Source organism: Bufo bufo, chromosome 4 (genome assembly GCF_905171765.1).
Source record: "Bufo bufo chromosome 4, aBufBuf1.1, whole genome shotgun sequence".
NCBI classification, from domain to species: domain Eukaryota; kingdom Metazoa; phylum Chordata; class Amphibia; order Anura; family Bufonidae; genus Bufo; species Bufo bufo.
Genome location: NC_053392.1, coordinates 320,279,973 through 320,300,796, shown reverse-complemented (window position 1 = coordinate 320,300,796; position 20,824 = coordinate 320,279,973). Strand labels below are relative to the sequence as shown.

At 45.5% G+C, this 20,824-nt stretch overlaps 1 protein-coding gene across 1 annotated transcript in view; it reads left to right on the top strand.

Annotated features, from left to right (window-relative positions):
* The first annotated feature begins 9,467 nt into the window (after nt 1-9,467).
* FAXC (failed axon connections homolog, metaxin like GST domain containing) overlaps nt 9,468-20,824 on the top strand; it is a 63,801-nt gene continuing 52,444 nt past the window's right edge. The window contains exon 1 of the mRNA XM_040426830.1: nt 9,468-9,730. Within this exon, the coding sequence (XP_040282764.1) occupies nt 9,468-9,730 (263 nt within the window). The remainder of the gene's footprint in view (nt 9,731-20,824) is intronic.

Here is a 20,824-nt window from a genome sequence, read left to right as displayed (position 1 = left end):
ATAATAATGCCTCCTATGTGCCCCATGCCATAATAATGTCCTGCTTTTGTGCCCCATTAGGGTCCATTCACACGTCCGCAATTTCGTTCCGCATTTTGCAGAACGGAATTGCGGACCCATTTATTTCTATGGGGCAGCACGATGTGCTGCCCGTATGCGAATTTGCGGATCCGCACTTTCGGGTCCGCAATTCCGATCCCGCAAAAAATAGAACATGTCCTATTCTTGTCTGCAATTGCGGATAAGAAAAGGCATTTTCTATTAAGTGCCGGCGATGTGCGGTCCGCAAAATGCGGAACTCACATCGCCGATGTCCGTGTTTTGTGGATCCACAAAACACACACGGGCATGTGAATGGACCCTTACAAGACGAATATCCCAATTCATGCCCCTTTTGTACCACATTCATGCTCACTTTGCACCATTAAAATAAAAAACATTCACTTAACCCTGTTTCCACAACCAGCGCTGGAATTGGTCCACATCTTTAGCCTTGCTGTCCGCAGGTGGCGTGATGCAGTGACATCATCGCGCCTTATATCCTCTGTAATGCTCCTGGCCTCTGGTAGATAACAGATCTAAAGCAGCCTGTCGCTTACCAGAGTAAATGGCTAGTCTGCTCTGACATACTTTTTAACTAGATCCACATTCTGAGGATGCACATATTCTGTAGGTGAAACTGGGAATTGTCACCTATGGGATCTCTTATGCAGAAATTTAACATTTCTTGAAGTTGGTGAAGTAGGAAAAATGGACAAGTGTAAGATCTAAGCGACTTAGGGCCAAATTATGATGGCTAGATGACTTGGTCAGAGTGTCTCCAAAATGGCAGGGCTTGTTGGGTACTCCCAGTATACAGTGGTTAGAACCTACCAAAAGTGGTTCAAGGAAGGACAACCATTGAACCAGCAACAGGATCATGGGCACCTAAGGCTCACTGATATACATGACAGCATAGGCGAGCCCCCCTGGTCTGATTCTACAGGAGAGCTATAGTAGCACAAATTGCTGAAAAAGTTAAATGGGTTATCCTATGATTAATGTAAAAAAATGTAAAGTAGTACATGACAATCTCTTTCCAACTAGCCTAGAACCAGCCCTGTACCTCACATGGATCCAGAGATCTCCTCATTCATTGCTCTGCTAGATTTATATCAAGCTGACAGCTCAGGGGCGTGTCTTTTCTGCTGCAGCTAAGGGGGCGTGTCCTGCTCTACCTATCAAAGCTCAGGAGGCAGTTGAAAGATGAAACTGAGCATGTGCGGCCATCTCAATGAGCAGGTCAAAGAAATAAGAAAAAGAACAAACAGCAGGTGGCGCTATACAGATACATTTTATTGAATAACTCAGTGGCTACACAAAATTAAAAATTTACATTGTTGTGGAAATTTTATTATGCGGACATTTTACTTTAGGATGTGTGTGTGTTTTTATAAATTGTCATCTGTCTCCCTGTGTCTGATTTAGCCAAGGAGCGCTCTAGCAGAGGGTACTTTGGCTGAATCGGGACCAGTGGCAAAACCGTCAGTATGAAAACCTTCTCATGGGCTTGGAGACATATCTGCCTTTAAGACATGCATATCTGCCTTGTCGGTATACTAGTACCGTATACTGACAATAGCTGTAGCAATGTCTCGCAGATAATCTCAAACCTATAGGAACCAGTAGAATGATCTTTATTAGATACTGATCACCTTTGAGCAGTATTGAATGAGGTCCATGCTGACAGTGATGGGGGGTGGGCGGCCACCTGGCTGATCAGACAATGGACATGACTCATCCTTCCTTATACAGGGATGGGGCGTGTGCATTGTCTGCCCGGCCACATTGATTGCCCCTCCCTGTCCTTTGACATCACTTCCTGTATCCTTGTCTTGGGCCAGCCCCTTTTACACCTTTTGTTAGTAAATAAAAGGTGAGCAGGGCGGCAGGAGTGGCTCAGAATTTTCTATCAAGATGGTAACATTGGTGTCTCTCTCTGACTGGGGCTGAGGGAAGGGATTCACCTTTTTCCTTACACAAACTTTGATGCGAGCTGATTGCAACTATTATATTTTTACTACAACAACATGTAATTACGAAAGTATTCCGATCCAGGTGCTGGTTTGAAAACTAGAATATTTTTTGTGGGACAAACCCCTTAATGCTAAGATAGTTGTCAGAACACACAGCTTGCTGCATACCCGCAGACTAAGGCCTCTTTCACACGGGCATTGCGTGTGAGGGCCGGATAGGAAGCGGGTGCTTCGCGGAAAAATGAGCGATTTTTCCGTGCCAGTGCAAAGCATTGTAATGCGTTTTGCACGCGCGTGAGAAAAATCAGCATGTTTGGTACCCAAACCCGAACTCGGACTTCTTCACAGAAGTTCAGGGTTTGGGTTAGGTGTTGTGTAGATTTTATTATTTCCCTTTTAACATGGTTATAAGGGAGAATAAAAGCATTCTTAATACAGAACGCTTAGTAAAATAGTGATGGAGGGGTTAAATTTTTTTTAAATTCACCTTAATCCACTTGTTCGGTGACGTCACTGTGCTCATCACATGGTCAATCACCGCTCATGTGCACAGCCCCATAGAAATGAATGGGTCCGGATTCAGTGTGGGTGCAAGGCGTTTACCTCATGCATTGCACCAGAGCGGAAAACTTGCCCGTGTGAAAGAGGCCTAAGGGCTTGTTCACATGAACGTGTGAAGGCCATGCCCATGCTGTGGACCGCAAATTGCACTTGAATAGGTATGCGATCCTTCCGTTCCACAAAAAGATAGAGCAAGTTCGATCTGTGGCGAAACCGACCTCGCCACTGGGTTTTGGAGAGGACTGGCTGCTGGCCTCTTGCCCCAGGATTATGGGCCCTATACTAACTTTTAAACCCCTGAACCGATTCAAGTGAATTTTGGATAGGTTTGTCCCCAAGTTATACTGTTTAAATTGATGTTAGATATATGTATGGCCAATGTAAACTCACAAAGTTGTAACAATTTATAATAAGTGTAACTTGTCAGCTTGGGAGGAAAATGCTGGGTGTGTTTCTATTGTGCCATTGTCCCATTGTGTGTTTAAATGGTGATGTCTGTCCTGTTGTCTGCGCATGTGTATTGGCGATCTCCCTTTGTCCTCAGAGATAATTGGATTGCTCCTCAGGTTGTCTCGAGGGCAGAGAGGAGGAAACCATGATGCATTGTGGGGATGTGTTGTGTCTGTGTGTCCTAAGTGCTGTTTATCTGTCTTATGTCACAGTCTTCATTCTGGTCCCCTTGGGGCGTGTACACCAGATGGGCTGTACTTACATTGTATGTGTTGTAAATTACTGATTGGTTGTATTTCAAACCCCTGTGGGCAGTACTATGTTTGTGGTTGATGAATAAAAGAGGCTGTACGTGAAGTACAGTCAGACCACTGCTTGACCCTCAACACGGAGTCTTGTCTCGTTATTGGGGGGATTCACTGTATGCTGTTAGAAGACCGATTGCCAGAAGTGTAAGCTGATTCCTGTTCGTCTGCTAGCAGCTATTCGTGAGGTTCCAGTTTGGAGTGCTACTTTGTATCCAGTTCGGGAGTTTGGTGTATCCTGCAGTAGCTGTGCCTGTCTCGCAGAAAGGGGCTTATCGCCTAAAACGGATTTTAACCCCTTGTCTGCTGAAACGGTCCGTTACATTGGTGGCAGCAGTGGGATCGTTCCCACAGCCCAGAAGGACAGCTACAAAGAAACATCATTCCCTGGAATTACAATTTGAGGGCAACGCATGTCCCAGTACAGCGACCCTGACAGCACCAGAATGGAAACAGCAGTGGAGTACGATGAGGGTGTCATGGATGACCGAGATGCAGTCCGCAAAGGCATCTGGTACCAGGTACTGGGTATTGTGGAGTATATGCAGGACGAGAGACTCCCCACGGAAGACCAGCGGTTGCAGAAGCGAGTAGCCCTGCGGATGCCCTTCCTGGGAGAGCAGCCCCGGGAGGAATGGGTAAAGGAATTGGAACTCCTAGCATGGCGGGAGCTGTGGCTGGAAGATGCCTACCAGGCGCTCTGGTGGTATGGGGCACAGTACCTACCCAGGACAGCTGAGCATGACAAGCCGGAGGGAGAGGAGTTTGATGGTCCTGGCTTGTTATGGGAGACCTTTTCAGAGCTGGAGTTTGGGAGCCCTACACAAGCCCGGTTCCATGATCTCTTGGAATGGAGGGAGAGCAGGTATGACTGGGACGACACTCATGAGATTGAGCAGGACCTGGTCCACCTGGTGACCCGGGAGATGGAGCTGGAACAGGGCAACCAGCAGCTGTTCCACGCCAGTGAGAAGGCTCAGCAGGACAGTAAGGTGACAGACCCAGTCTCCATTCCCCAGCGGCAGTGTGAATTGCAGGGAATTGGGAGCCCAGTCTCCATTCCCCAGCGGCAGTGTGAAGTGCAGGGAGAGGAGAGCAGCGTCCTCCCTCCCCAGCGGCAGGCTGAGTTACAGGGGGCAGAGGTAGTAGTTCCTGCTCCCCAGCAGCAGAGTGATATGCTGGGATGGCAGTGTGAAATGCAGGGAGAGGAGAGCAGTGTCCTCCCTCCTCAGCGGCAGGCGGAGTTACAGGGGGCAGAGGTAGTTGTTCCTGCCCCCCAGCAGCAGCATGATTTTTTGGGAATTGGGAGCCCAGTCTCCAGTCCCCAGCGGCAGGCGGATTTACAGGGGGCAGAGACAGTCGGTCCTGTCCCCCAGCGGCAGAGTGTCCAGCAGGGAATAGAGAGCCCAGTCTCCTTTCCCCAGCAACAGGACACTGTATTGGGAGCGGAGACGGTCGGTCGCCCTCCCCAGCGGCCGGAAGTATGTATGGGACAGGAGCTTGTTAGCCCCTCTCCCCAGCGGCAGCTTAACGCACCAGGGGGAGACAGTAAGCCCCACAACAGTGCAGATGGGACCGTGGTCTCTGCACCTACAGCACAGGGGGTAGAGACAGTCGGTCTCCCCCTCCAACAACCAGGCTCCAACCAGGCTTCTTCCGTGGTAGCGCTGGCACCAGGGCAGAGTACCACTGATACCTGCCCACAAAGCAACCTCCACTCCAAGCCAGGGAGCAACACAGAGACCGAGAGTACCAGCTTCCAACACAACCTTGGTGGACTCACTGGACAGAGACAGGCTACTAAAGTCAACAGGTCCAGTATTTGGTTGTGGGTGGGCTGCCAGACTAACTCAGGTACCAACCGGCGTGAGGTCAGGTATCTGGTTAGTCTTCCCTGGGGGGGGGGAGATGTGTGGCGAAACCGACCTCGCCACTGGGTTTTGGAGAGGACTGGCTGCTGGCCTCTTGCCCCAGGATTATGGGCCCTATACTAACTTTTAAACCCCTGAACCGATTCAAGTGAATTTTGGATAGGTTTGTCCCCAAGTTATACTGTTTAAATTGATGTTAGATATATGTATGGCCAATGTAAACTCACAAAGTTGTAACAATTTATAATAAGTGTAACTTGTCAGCTTGGGAGGAAAATGCTGGGTGTGTTTCTATTGTGCCATTGTCCCATTGTGTGTTTAAATGGTGATGTCTGTCCTGTTGTCTGCGCATGTGTATTGGCGATCTCCCTTTGTCCTCAGAGATAATTGGATTGCTCCTCAGGTTGTCTCGAGGGCAGAGAGGAGGAAACCATGATGCATTGTGGGGATGTGTTGTGTCTGTGTGTCCTAAGTGCTGTTTATCTGTCTTATGTCACAGTCTTCATTCTGGTCCCCTTGGGGCGTGTACACCAGATGGGCTGTACTTACATTGTATGTGTTGTAAATTACTGATTGGTTGTATTTCAAACCCCTGTGGGCAGTACTATGTTTGTGGTTTATGAATAAAAGAGGCTGTACGTGAAGTACAGTCAGACCACTGCTTGACCCTCAACACGGAGCCTTGTCTCGTTATTGGGGGGATTCACTGTATGCTGTTAGAAGACAGATTGCCAGAAGTGTAAGCTGATTCCTGTTTGTCTGCTAGCAGCTATTGGTGAGGTTCCAGTTTGGAGTGCTACTTTGTATCCAGTTCGGGAGTTTGGTGTATCCTGCAGTAGCTGTGCCTGTCTCGCAGAAAGGGGCTTATCGCCTAAAACGGATTTTAACCCCTTGTCTGCTGAAACGGTCCGTTACACGATCTTTTTGCGGTGTGGAAGCACGGAACGGAACCTTTAGAAAGCACTCCGTAGTGCTTCCGTATTGTTCTGTTCCGCATCTCTGGATTTGCAGACCCATTGAAATGATTGGAATGGCCACGGAACGGTGCCCGTGTATTACGGATCCGCAAATGCGGTCCACAATACAGCAACGGGCAGCACACAAGCCCCAAGGCCTCGTTCACATTTCCGTTTTTTAACTGACGTGTGCTGTTCACATTTTGCATGGACAGCACACATACCCATTGATTTAAATGTGTCTGTTCACATTTCATTTTTTTTTTTTTACTGAACGTGGGTCAGTAAAAAAATCACGGGGACATGCACTATTTTGATCCGTGATGCGGATCAAGCACGCCCATTGAAGTCTATGGGTCTGTGAAAATCATTGACACACATCCGTGTTGTGTTCCTTTTTGACTGGAGAATAATAGGAAATTTTTGGGAAATAAATTTTCAGCTAAGCAACGTCAGTGAATTACAGATGACACACGGATGGTAAAAACGGAACACACGGACCAACCATGGATTCTTCACGGACAGCTTCACAGATGAAACACGTACGCTTTTTTTCACGGACGTGACACTGACCCGGAAATGTGAACAAGGGCTAAGCGTGCCTATGCTCACCCCTGTCCAGCACTGAAATGAGCATGTGAGCATCAGAATGGGTCCGTGGAGCAACAAAAGAAGTTGCCAGGGTCTAACGAATCACATTTTATATTTTTGTTCATCCTGTGGATAGTCAGGTGCATGTCTCTGAAGAAGTAATAGTATCAGGATGCACTATGGGAAGATGGCAAGCCAACGGGTTCAGTGTGATTCTCAGTCAGTCTTCTGCTGGGAAACCTTGGGTCCTGGCCTACATGTGGATGTTACTTTGACATGCACCCCATTATATAAATATATATATATATATATATATATATGGGGATAGATACAGTGTATCATTAAAATACACTACTTTTGTGGAGTGAAAAAGTTGCAAACTGCACATTTTTGACTCTTTAAATGCTACTTTCACAAAATTTTTGCACAAGTGCTGTTTCTCTTCCAGCCTCACCACTCCTGAAAAGGGGGTGTGGTGAGGGCAGAGAGTGAGCGGGCCAGTTTCCTGACGTAAAAGAACACTGAAATCACTCCTGGTTGATGTAGATACCATTGTAGGCATGGCTCATAGTATCTATCAATCGATCATACCAAAACATACACACCTTTTGTAGAGGTTTTGTAGGAGTACTGTGAATATGAAGTTTTGTTCTGCCAGATTCTGCTGCTACAAGCAATGCTCCCTCTGAGCTGTGTACTCTGGAAAGGAGAGGGTTAAAACAACATACTAAGGCCTCTTGCACACGACCCTATGTATTTTGTGGTCTGCAAAAAACGGATCCGCAAAAAACACGGATGACGTCCGTGTGCATTCCGTATTTTGCGAAATGGAACAGCTGGCTCCTAATAGAACAGTACTATCCTTGTCCGTTATGCGGACAATAATAGGACAAGTTCTATCTTTTAGCGGAACAGAAATACGGAAACGGAATGCACAAGGAGTACCTTCCGTTTTTTTTTGCGGAACCAATGAAATGATTGTTTCAGCATACGGACCGCAAACGGAAATAAAATACGCTTGTGTGCAAGAGGCCTAAGGAGGATTAGGGGTTTTCTAAATCTTTCTGACCACCTATCCTCTGGATGGGTCATCAGTATCTGATTGGTGGGGTCCCAAAATAGCTGTTTGAGAGGGCACCAGCGCTCCTCTTGGCAGATCACCAAGCACAGCGTTGTACATTGTATAGCATATGTGCTTGGTATCACAGCTCAGCCCCATTCACTTCAATGGAACTGAGCTTCTCCTAGGCCGTGTGACCAATGAACGTGACGTCACATGGCCAAGGTAAGCTGCGAGAAAGCCGCAGAGCTCACAGGAGCGCCTTCTCAAGCAGCTGATCAGCAGGGGTCCCGTGTGTCAGACCCCCACTGATCCGATGCTGATTGATGAGCTATCCAGAGGATAGGTCATCAGTTGAAAGGTGTCGTAAAACCCCTGTAAGGAGCCCAATAACAACTTGCCGCAGCAATATGGAATTTTTAACTCTTCAAATTTCAGGGAACACAGCTTAGAGGTAACTGGTCTACAAGTGCACTGGAAGTGTAGCTTCATTGTGTAGTGCTCAAAACAAAGGGCTGTGAAGCTGCCTAAGGCCTCATGCACACAACCATTGTGTGTTTTGCGGTCCGCAAAACACGGATGGCGTCCGTGTGCGTTCCGCAATTTGCAGAACGGCACGGGCAGCCTTTAATATAAATGCCTATTCTTCTCCGCAAAGCGCGGACAAGAATAGAACATGTTATATTTTTTTGGTGGACCACGGAACGGAGCAACGGATGCGGACAGCACACGGAGTGCTGTCCGCATCTTTTGCGGCCCCATTGAAGTGAATGGGTCTGCATCCAAGCCGCAAAAACTGCGGCTCGGATGCGGTCGTGTGCATGAGGCGTAATGCAGAGTTTACTTCTCAGTGAAGTATCACCCCCTGGGCACTTTCAGCAGTACCCAGCAGAATAATAATAATATATATATTACTAATAATAGACTCCTAATAATAAAAGCTGTACAAAAGTTATGTTTAGTCGACAGCGATCACTCCTGATCCTCTCATACACATGGCTGCTCTTATTAAGAAGAGGGGGAGACAGTTACCGTTGACCCCTGTAAAGATATGGTACATTATAACCTAAATTAGCAACCTATGTAAATACATAAAGCAGCAGTCTGTCCCAGACATGAATACCCTTTAAAGCCTATGGTGATATTCTGCACATCTACCAAATGAATAGAACCTACAATGTGCACATATGTCTATGTATCTGTAACTGCAGGTTTGCTCTTCTGGGGTCTGAGAAAACGTAGGTTTTTAGAGAAGGCTTGATTTCTACCTCCTTTCATGGCTGCCATCAGCTGTCATCTTTGGAAAAGAGAAAGTCAGGAAACATCTATGATGAAAATGTGTGAACAGAGTGAGAGAAGTGAACTGATTTCCATCCTCTCAGATGCTATGCTAGAAAGCCTGCACACAGCTCACACTCCAGCAGACAAGGAGCAGCATCATCAGTGAGGATGGAGCATGACATCAGCAGCACACAAAGAGGAAGCTGAGGCACCAGTGAGGAGGAGGAGGAGGAGAGGCACATCCTTGGCTGCATGCTGCTGCCTCCTCCCTGCCCATCATCATCCTCACTCTCTGCCTATGTAGCCTCCCTTGGCTGTGGGGGTCCAGCCTTTGATGCATCTGTCGGGGTGCAGGGGCAGAGGACAGGCCACACAGCATGCACTGGGGTGTTGGTCTAGTCTCCTCCAGGTCTTGCGTGGTTGATCTGAGCCACAACCAGAGCTTCTCCCTGTGCTGGTGTATAGGCTCAGAGGACAACTACTCCTTTTATGGGGACATCGTCGCTTTCCCATTGCAGGATTACGGTGGCGTTATGTCAGGGCTTGGATCTGACTCCTGGTGGAAGAAAACCCTCTACCTAACTGGAGGAGCCCTGCTGGCTGCTGCTGCTTACCTCCTTCATGAGCTGCTGGCAATCAGGTAAGGATGATGGGGGTAGTATGTGCAATGCATGACTGGAAGCTTCATCCCCATACATAGCATGTAGGTGAGGATCTGGAGATGCCCTTGCCCACCACTTATGCTGATGTCTTCCCTGTCCATACATCATAGTTCATCCTTGTGGCCTCCATGTAGAATGAAGCACTTTCACTCCATTAGGTTCATCTCTGAACTGGATGAGTACATATGTTCTGAATAGGTTGTTGATGGGTCTAAGATGCAACCATGATTCTTCATAGACATGAATACTGCCATATGGTTGCCTTTTCTAGTTCAGATATTATCTCCTGCCATGAAATTGGGGGTGGGCTGTTCCTCCAGGATTTACCTTCTGCTGTAAACAACCTTAGGTGGGGACTCCAGGTCTTGTGGTTGTCCCTGCTCCACTATCATCCTGTCTGCAGAACATAACTGTACAATAATATTACAGTCCTAATAATAAGATGACATATTACTCAGTATACATACAGGCTGCACTTTCTACTACCGAAACATAGAAATGTATGGGGGGTTCGAGTAACACGGGAGGGATTTACATCAAACAAGTGGCTTCTCTGTCAAGAAAATGCTAGAATGAGTTGCTAACCCCATATTATTATATTAGGGAACTGTCTAATATGTTAGCATTCTTACTAGTATTCTGATTACTTCCTTAGCTTTGTGAATCTGTCATGGCACAGGCTGCAATTTACAGTAGTCTGCACTCTGATAAATGAACATAATTACACAGGTGGACTGGCAATAGAATTTGAGTGACCTGCTACTCCTCTAATAGTAGTAGTAAAGTAAGCATTTGTAAAGAAGGTGATTGTTATGATGGGCATTTATTAGGAGGCATAGGGGTTATATGGTCTCCCTCTACATTTGTGGCCTTCCTCAGGGTTAGGGTGCTTCCTATGAAACGGATCCTGTTGTGTTTGTGTGTGAATATGACTGAATAAGGTCTCATGCACACGGCCGTGGCGTTTTTTGCGGTCCACAAACCGCGGATCTTCAAAAAACGGAAGCCGCCCGTGTTGCCTTCCGCAATTTGCGGAACGGAACGGGCTCCGGCAATATAAATGCCTATTCTTGTCCGCAAAGCGCGGACAAGAATAGGACATGTTATATTTTTTTAACGGGGCCGCGGAACGGAGCCACGAATGCGGACAGCACACGGAGTGCTGTCCGCATCTTTTGCGGCCCCATTGAAGTGAATGGGTCCGCATCCGAGCAGCTGAAACGGACCCAAACAACGGTCGTGTGCATGAGGGCTAAGTAGAATTTATTTGGCAAGTCTCAGTATTACCTGGGTATGCAATCTTGTAGTTGTCTTGTAGACATCTGCAGCACACTCTGTGAGTTACTGAACTTGAGAATTGGGACAACCAGAAAGGAAAAATAATTGACTTGAGCTGAAAATTAAAGGGGTTTTCCACAAATTAAGTATTGATGACCAATCCTATAGGTTATGAATATCTGATCATGAGCGCTTCTGCCTCCTCATTGTATAATATACCAAGAGGCACAGAGCTGTACATTGTATAGTGGCCAAATCCCATTCACCTAAAGGGGTTGGCCACTTTCTGACTACTTATGACAATGTGTATATAATATGACAATATGGCAATTGCTAATATAGTCTTTGTTGATATTCTGTGTTGTGTGCTATATATCTACAAGAAAATCTGTGCTGTCCACATAGAGGTCCTGTCCACAAGATGGCTGCTGATGGAGGGTCATGTGGCCAGACACATCACTCATCTTCCTCCAAACACACTGCACCTGCACAAAACTCCCAACAGTACAAGTGCATGTGGCAGGTGTAGTGTATTTATATGGGGGAGACTGGGTGATTTTCCTGACCCTCCATCAGCAGCCATTTTATAGGCAGGACCTCCATGTGGACAGCATAAAAGACTTGGCCATCAAGGGGGAATACCTTATAAAATGTGTAAAAAAAAGTGCAGATTATTAACAATGAGTAAGTGCCATATAGTCATCACACATACACATTCATCAACAGAAGCCAGAAAGTGGCCAACGCCTTTAAATAGGACTGAGCGGCACAAAGGCCATGTGACATCACAGCAGGAGAAAGAGGCTGCATCGTCTACCTGAGCGCTGTAGCCCCTTTTCCTGAGAAGCTGATTGATGGGGTTTTTGGGAGAAGCCCCCCTTCCTAAGGATAGGTCATATAGTGTGTGTGTGTGAAGAACGGATGTCACATGACAGTGGACAGAAACTTGATCTAAACACAAGGCCTCATGCTGCCTACTATTTTTGGGGTCACATTGGGACAGGACGTACTTTATCTTTCTAGTAGTTATATTATCAGTACCAGACAATACACCACATCTACTTCTTAACCATTGAACTATATGAGAAATTAGCTGTGTTTTTCATAGCATATCTTCTTCTCACCTTGAATCAGATTGCAAAATAAATGCACTAACGTTATAACACATTATAAGGCTCTAGTCACACGTCTGCAATTCTGGTCCGCATACGTTCCGCAATTGTGCGGAACGGGTGCGGACCCATTCATTTTCTAAGGGGACGGAATGGATGCGGACAGCACACAGTGTGCTGTCTGCATCCGGATTTCCGGAGCATGCCGGCGATCTTCCGGTCCGTGGCTCAGTAAAAAAAATTTAACATATCCTATTCTTGTCCGCAATTGCGGACAAGAATAGGCATTTCTATGGGGGTGCCGGCCGGGTTTATTGCGGATCCGCAATACACTACGGACGTGTGAAGCGGACATTTAATTTTGAAGTTATGTCGGCGGATACTGCTTGTGATGCTGCAGATGGTGTTTGTGATGTTTTCCTTGAGTTCATCCAGGGGATATGGATTGTTAGCGGACACTTTCTGTATTAAATTTCCCCACAAATAAATATCGCATGTGGACAAGTCTGGGGAACGTGGTGGCCATAACCCCTTGCTCACAGTTCGCTCCTCCGTAAACAGTTCATGAACCCGGGCCAGTGAGTTCTGTGAGGTGCGGCATGTGACCCCATCTTGTTGGAAAAAGCAGGACATTTTTTCCTCTGCAGCATCACTGTTGAAGAGCTGCAAGCAGTATCAGTCAATATAGTCCGACGTGCCCATAGATGCATTGACGTAAATGGGGACCGCTTTCACCATCTTTTGTGACTTGTTGGTAATTAGTTTCTATAGTTTTTATTTTATCAGCACTATAAAACAAAGGATATAAAAGCAATAGGTGTGGACGCAGCCACATGATATATATGAAAGTATATGGACATGTTAGCAGTTAGTGGACACAGCCACAATTTTTGGTAATAGCATGAGCTAATGGTATAGTAAACAAGTTGGACATAGTAATAATACACGCTATTTATAAGGCAGGTGTAGCACTGAAGTATCTTCATAAAGTCTGTTTACTCAGCGCCATCATGAAGTGCATTTGAACAATAAAACAGAACATAGCCGTCACTAATTTGGTGACCGCCAACAAGACGAATCATAACTAGAAGCTGTGGAAGGCCACAGAACAAATAGGTACAATGAGACCTGAGAAGAGAGGGGTGAGAGCAGATGAAAGGAAAGGAAAAGGGAAGGGGAAAAACAAGAGGGAAAGACTTGGGGCTTCTGGTCGCAATCTTGTCATCTCAACAGACAGTCAGGGCAACCTATATTAGGAAGAATAGAGAGCACTACAGGTCCACCCACTCCAGGCCGCTTGTCTGAATTAAATAGGAATAATTGATGAGGGTAAGGAGTGTTCGTATATACAAGTCGGATTTATCTATTGTATAACTTCAGAAACAGAAGGAGGAGTTGGATTTTTCCAATGTCTGGTAATGACCAGTTTAGCGCTGAGTAGAATATGGCCTGTAATCTGTCTATGGGGAGAGGGGATCTCATTAATCCCTAAAAACAGCAAGGCCAACTCTGGGCAAGGGTCCACCCTGTGGTTTATTAGGTTAGAAACAAGTCGGAAGATGTTTTTCCAGTACTCAGTGAGGATAGGGCAGGACCAAAGAATATGGAGCAATGAACCAGCTCCGCCACAATTCCTCCAGCAGTAAGGGGAAGTGGAGGGGTAAATTATATGAAGTCTCTGGGGTGTAAAGTACCAGTGAAGAATGGTTTTTAAACCTGCTTCATAATGGGTTACACATTTGAAGTTTGACACGATAAATCCTATGGCAGCAGTCCAGGATTCATCAGGGAAGGACTTCTTTAGTTATTTTTCCCATCTATGGATGGGAGGGGATTTAGTGAAGGTAGCTTTATCTCCCAGTAAATCATATAGGTGTCTCGTGGAATGTCGCTTAAATAGAGAACGAAATTGAAATAGTCGCAAGATCGACAGGTCGACTTGTGGGGGGGATTGTAAGATCTTTGATAAGAAATGTCGGATTCTCAAATATGTATAGAATTCAGAATGAGGTAGGGCGAAAGCGCTTTGAAGAGTAGCAAAGGGAAGAAGGGATTGATCTTCCATCATTTGGGAGATAGTGTCAATTCCTCTATCCCGCCATGATGCTAGACTAATGTCTCGTATAGACAATTCAATCGCGTGAGTTGAGGTGATTTTAAAGAATTGTGTCGATGTATCTTTTGATGTATTATGAATTTTAGTCCAAAGAGCACCAGCATGTGATATCGTAAGAAAAGGATGTGCAGGGGAGGCAGGACCCCATAACAGATGAATCAGGTAATCTCTAATATGAACTTGTTTTAGTGCGTGAAGTTCAATCTGCTGCCACGCTTTTTCGTTATTAGACGCCCACCATTCCCTAGTAAATGAAAGGCCTATTGCCACAAAATAATCTTTAATGTCGGGGAGACCCGCCCCACCTGCATGCTTCCTCCTAGTTAGAAGTTCTCGAGCCACTCAAGGTTTAGAGTTTCCCCAAATATATTTACCCAGCAAAGCTTGAGCTCTTTGAAAAAATGCAGCAGGGATCGGAATTGGGAGGGCTCGAAAGATATAAATAATTTTCGGTAGGGTCATCATCTGGAAAGATGCTATCCTACCCACCCAAGAAACCATTTGCATAGAGAAGCTCGCGAAGTCCGTGGACATGGTGGCTAGAATGGGAACATAATTGCGCGTGTAGAGTAGAGAGCAGGGCGAGGTGATCTTAACTCCCAAATAAGATATCTCCGAGGATTGCCAGTCGAGGTCAAAAGTGGCTTTTAAAGTGGCTTGATCAGTGGGCGAAATGTTTATAGGAAGGGCCTGTGATTTTGAACCATTAATCTTATAATATGAAAGGGATCCATAGTGGGAAATTACATTGAGTGCAGCTGATAAGGATTGTGAGGGATTTGTCAAAGTAAGTATGATATCATCTGCGTATAGGGAAATAGTGTGGGATCTGCTACCAATCTCAACTCCAGAAACGGTGGGTAAGGTTCTAATATGTTGTGCCAATGGTTCTAACGCAAGGATAAATAGGAGCGGAGACAGGGGACATCCCTGCCTCGATCCATTTGTTATAATGAAGGGGTCTGAGAGGATTCCGTTGATCCATACTTTCGCCGATGGATGGGAATATAAGCTGTTAATAGCATTAGTTATCTGCCCTGAAAAGCCCATCCATTTAAGAGCTGAAAAAGCGTATTCCCAGTGCAAGCGGTCAAACGCCTTTTCAGCGTCCAGGGTCACTACAAGCATAGGAAGGGTATGTACTTCTGCAAAATTGACCAAGTCTATTATGCGCCTGGTGTTGTCAGAAGCTTGTCTACCTGCCACAAAGCCGGTCTGGTCCGAGTGGATCAGGGAGGGAAGCAAAGGGGAGAGTCTGCTTGCAATGAGCTTGGCGAAAAGTTTGATATCGGAATTTAACAATGAGATTGGCCTAAAATTTTGGGGTATATCAGGTGTTTTACCAGGCTTGGGTATAGTAACTACTAATGCTTCGAGCATGTCTGGAGGGAAGGAATCACCCTCCATGACACGGTTGAAAAGTTCCAATAAATGAGGGAGGAGATCAGGTAGGAAGTGACGAAAGTATTCATTGGACAAGCCGTCAGGGCCTGGAGACTTACCCAGCGGCAGAGACGAGACTACTTTAGTCAGTTCCTGAGAGGAGATAGGGGCATTAAGGGACTGAAGCTGTGAATCAGTAAGGACAGGCAGGGAAGCTTTGGAAAGAAATTAATCTATTAAAGCTAAATAGTTTTGTGGAAGTGGGGTATGATCTTTTAAGTTATATAGGGATTGGTAATATAATTTAAATTGATTTGCTATGTCTCTTGGGTCTAGTAGTTTTGCTTTAGTAACCGGGTGAAGCAAATACGGGATTTTTGATTTGGATTGTTGCTTTTTTAGCTGCTGAGCTAGGAGACGACCCGCCTTATTGCCTTGGGAATAGAATTTGGATTTCATTCTAAGGAGAGATTTGTTGTAATTTTGAAGGAGCAGAGCACTTAGTTTATTCCGCGCCGTTCGGAGGGAATTGGAGCCCTGTGGTGTAGGGGAGATTTTGTTAATACTCTCTAGATCAGCAATCTCTCTCAAAGTTAGTGTTATTTCCCTCTCTCTGCTTCTTTAAATTAATGTTTAATTTTATCAGGGAACCTCTCATAAAAGCTTTATGGGCTTGCCACAATATAAAATTATTCGAGACTGAGCCAACATTAAACTGAAAGAATTCGCGAAGGTGTGCAGATAATTCTGCAGTGTGCTTAGGATTATTAAAGAGAAAAGTATTATTTCTCCACACTGGAGCCCTATGAGACTGAAATTGTTCATCCAGAGTAATCGTGATGGGGGCATGATCCGACCATTTTATTAGACCTATATCTGTGGAGAGTGTGTGAAGTAGTGAGGTGTGGTCAACTAGGAATAAATCTATCCGGGAATATGAGAGGTGTGAGGCGGAGAAGAAAGTATAGTCTCTCTCCATGCTATGTTGGGCTCTCCATATGTCAGTCAATCCCTCTGACTGTAAAAAGGAGGCTATTCCTGTGTCCGCTCTACGGGAAGAGGAGGTAGAGTCAAGGGCAGTTTGGAGGACGGAATTAAAGTCTCCACAAATAATCAATTTACCTTGCTTAAGTGAATTAACCTGGCGCATTACTTTATGTAAAAATGTTAGCTGATGTGAATTAGGGGCGTATACATTGACTAGAGTGTACACTACATTATTTATGGAGCAGACTAGTATGACATAACGGCCAGAAGGGGCCACTTTGGAGGTAATTGGGGTAAATGCTACTGTGTTTTTAACTGCAATGAAAGTACCTCGTTTTTTCCTGGAGAAGTGTGAATGAAATATATTCGAAAAGAGGCAGTGGTGGATTCGAAAAGCATCGGCCTGGAGTAGGTGGAATTCCTGCACACACAACACATCCGCATGAGAGGCTAGTGCTTCGGACCAAAGAGATGCTCGCTTTTGGGGACAGTTGAGGCCTTTGTCATTAAGGCTCATAATCTTGAGACCCATCACTGTACGCAGGAAACAACCTACAGGTCAGGAGAACAATGGAGATACAACGTTATATCAATATACCGCAAATATATAATATCAAACAGGTTGTACCCAGAGTTTCTGGACAGGTATCACATACACAGGGAAAATGGGGGAGGTAAGGTTGAGGTTATGAGATAGAGATAAAAGGGGGACAGCTGTAACAGAGAGAGTAAGCTAGGAATTTTTTAAGGCAACAAATCACGTCACCCAAATGGATTAGGGGCGAAAGTCCAACGCCAGTGCCAACGAGGTAGAAGAACAAGTAGAAATAGGCAGGAGGTTGCACCGATCACATGAGGGCTGCAGAAAAGTGGCCCAGTAGTGAAAATCTTATCTTTAGTAGTTCTGCCATCAGGTGGAGGACATTGATCTCAGAAAGTCCATTTCGTGTAAAAATGTTGAAGACAAAGGAAAATTTTCATCTTTAGGTTTCTGAAGAGGGTGGATGAGATGCGTGCAAAGCCTGGGGATCATTCCCAGTAGATTTTGAGGAAAGAGGGATACCCCAGAGTTGGAGGAGTTGCTTTCCTTCATCAATATTTTTGATCGCATGAACTTGTCCGTTTCTACGGATGAGCAATTTCAGGGGGTAGCCCCACTTATAAGGGACATCTCTATCTTGGAGAAGTACAATATATGGGGTTCGGACCGCGCTTCTGGTCCAGGTCAGTGTGCAAGTTCTTAGTCCTTCTTACTTCCTCGTTTACAAAGAGAGCCTGAGGGCTGCAAATATCCCTCAAATAGATATCCTGCAACCAATGGAATTATAATAGTGTGAGTCCGGCGATTTTTAAAAAACAAAGCAATGTAATAAAGGAGCACTTTGTGGAAAAAGGCTATAAAAATGAAGACCTGGAGAGGTGCATAAAAGATGTAACTGAACAGCAAGAGGGAACCCCCAATAAACTTAAAAGAATAGAGAAGACCATGGATTTCCGTTTTTCATTCATAACCCAGTTCACACAGTGTTCTGGTGAACTGAAAAACGCAATCAGAAAGAACTGGTCGATTTTAAAAAATGACCCAGTATTGGGACGTGTAATTCCTGAACAACCGACAGTCATCTATAAAAAGGCTCCCAACTTAAAAAATAAATTGGTACACAGCGCAAATCGCTTTGAAAATAAATACAAGAATAAAAAAACGAAAAACAGCTTTAATTGGTGTGGCTTTTGCATTCCATGCAAGAACAGAAAAAGAACAGAAAAATTACAAAAGAATACGCTAATTAAAAGTACCAATAAAGATAAACAATTAGAAGTAGTAGGTGAGATGACTTGTCATAGTAAAGGGGTTGTATATGTACTGGAGTGCCCTTGTGGCCTCCAGTATGTTGGACGGACTATTAGACCTCTAAAAGTCTGCATACAGGAACACATAAGAAACATAAAAAAAGGTCTTGAAAGTCATGGAGTATCGGCCCATTATAAAAAATACCACCAAAAAAACCCAGAAGGTCTAAAGTTTATGGGAGTGGAATCCGTACAAAACCATTGGAGGGGAGGCAGTCTTTTGGAAAAAATCAATAGGCAAGAAACCAAGTGGATATATGAATTAGGTACACTGCAGCCGGGAGGTCTAAATGTGGATTTCGACCTGCAAGCTGTATTGAATTAGCGAAAAAACTATATATAAAAAAGCATGCTCATGTGAATGGGGACTTAATAACATCCGCCTTCTTTCCCCTGGGGATGAGGAGAGTCCAGTATAGGGTTAATAGCAGGATAGGAAAACATTGTGGAGGAACACACCTGACTCCTGATTAGTTGCAATGGACGAATAAGAAGGAGGGGGAGGGTGAAAACAAGTGTGCCCCTGACGAAGCTCTAGGAGTGAAACCCGGGTCGGGCAGAAGCAGCAGACGCTGGGAATTTTATGTGTTTTAAAAAGCTGTTTTAAGAAAGTTGTCTTGTAAGTATGGACAAATAAAAAGTTTTTAACAAGTAATACGGAGCTTCACTATTGCAGAAGCCATTCTTGTCCACAGAAAACTTTCAGGAATCTGAAGAAAAGAAATATAGATTTGTCTGAGGTATACATCATTTGAGTCCGTGTGGGGATCTAACCAGATTGTATGGAAACGTGGCTGTTCCGACAGAACAAGAGCAACTTACCACGGAGGGATTACATTTACGCCTTGTGTGATACGCATTGTGTGAGTATAATCAGTGCAATGCAGGTTACTGTTACATACGGACTCACACTATTATAATTCCATTGGTTGCAGGATATCTACTTGAGGGATATTTGCAGCCCTCAGGCTCTCTTTGTAAACGAGGAAGTAAGAAGGACTAAGAACTTGCACACTGACCTGGACCAGAAGCGCGGTCCGAACCCCATATATTGTACTTGTTTATAACGTGATTGAACCCACATCACTTTTCGGACCTGCTGCATAGCATTATTGCGGACTGGTGATATATTTATTTCTTTATTCTATCTTGGAGGGCTGAAGTTATAGGTATTAGCTCTCTGCGCCGTCGAAGCGTGTATCTTGATAAATCAGTGAAGAGCTTGATCTTCTGATAAGGCGCAGGAAGCGGTTGCTTCTTTCGCGCGGCTGACATCATGGCTTCCTTGGTATGAAAGAAATGGATCCGCGCAAGGGTGTCGCGCGGGATGTGCGGCCTTAAGTGAGGAGGTTTTGGTATTCTGTGGGCCCGATCAATAATCATGTCAGGTACTGGGATCTGTGGCAGCAGTACTTTCATGAGGCCTTTCAAGTATGGTTGCAGTTCCTCAGGGACCACATCTTCAGGGATGCCTCTAAACTTTATATTATTTCGCCTAGAGCGATCTTCCATGTCTGCCAACTTTAAATTAATGGCCTCAAGCTGGTCAGCCATGTCATTGTGTGCGTCTATGATCTCATTTTGAGATGACGCGAATTCACCTATCTTTGTTTCAATATGGCTAATTTTGCCTTCTGCTGTCTGGATCCTCATAGTGATAGGGTTAATCAGTTTCTCCATATCTGCATTAAGGGAGAATTTCAGGGCCAGCAGCATTGCTTTTAGAGAGTCTTCAGTGACTATTTTATCAGAGGTAGGTAGCTTGTGGAATGGGTCCTCAGGCTGACCAGCAGTGGATGATTTGCTGAGTGAATCACTGACCTGTTTTCCGGTGGAGCCAGAGGGATCCCGGGTTAATCGGTGAGAGTCACTGAGATGCGGCCATGCAAGGAGGTCAGCGCTGTCTGTGGGAGATCGGGCGCCATCTTGGACCGCATGTGCAAGCTCTGCTACTTCGGCAGGTCCATGGAGAAGGTCCATGGAGAAGGTAAGCGAGTCCCAAGTGATCCGATGGGGACGGAGAGCGGGCCTCAGGTGTAGGCGATGGAGTGCTGATAGGAGAAGCCGGCGGGGATTCAGTTATGAGGCCGGCGCCATCTTTCCCTCTGCCTCTGGTGAAGAAGGAGTCCGCAGGCCCGTATTGTAGCTTGGGCAGAGACCTTTTGGACTTCCCCATAGTAGCTGGGGACAATAGAGAAGGCAGGAGGCACTTAAATCTTCCACTAAGAAGTTTTGGAGCTGGGCCTGCTGTGTAAACGTCGCTGCGGTGCAGGAGCTCCTCTTTCATGCAGCCATCTCGGTCAGCAGCCAGGCCACACCCAGACTTGTGGGTAATTAAAAAAAAA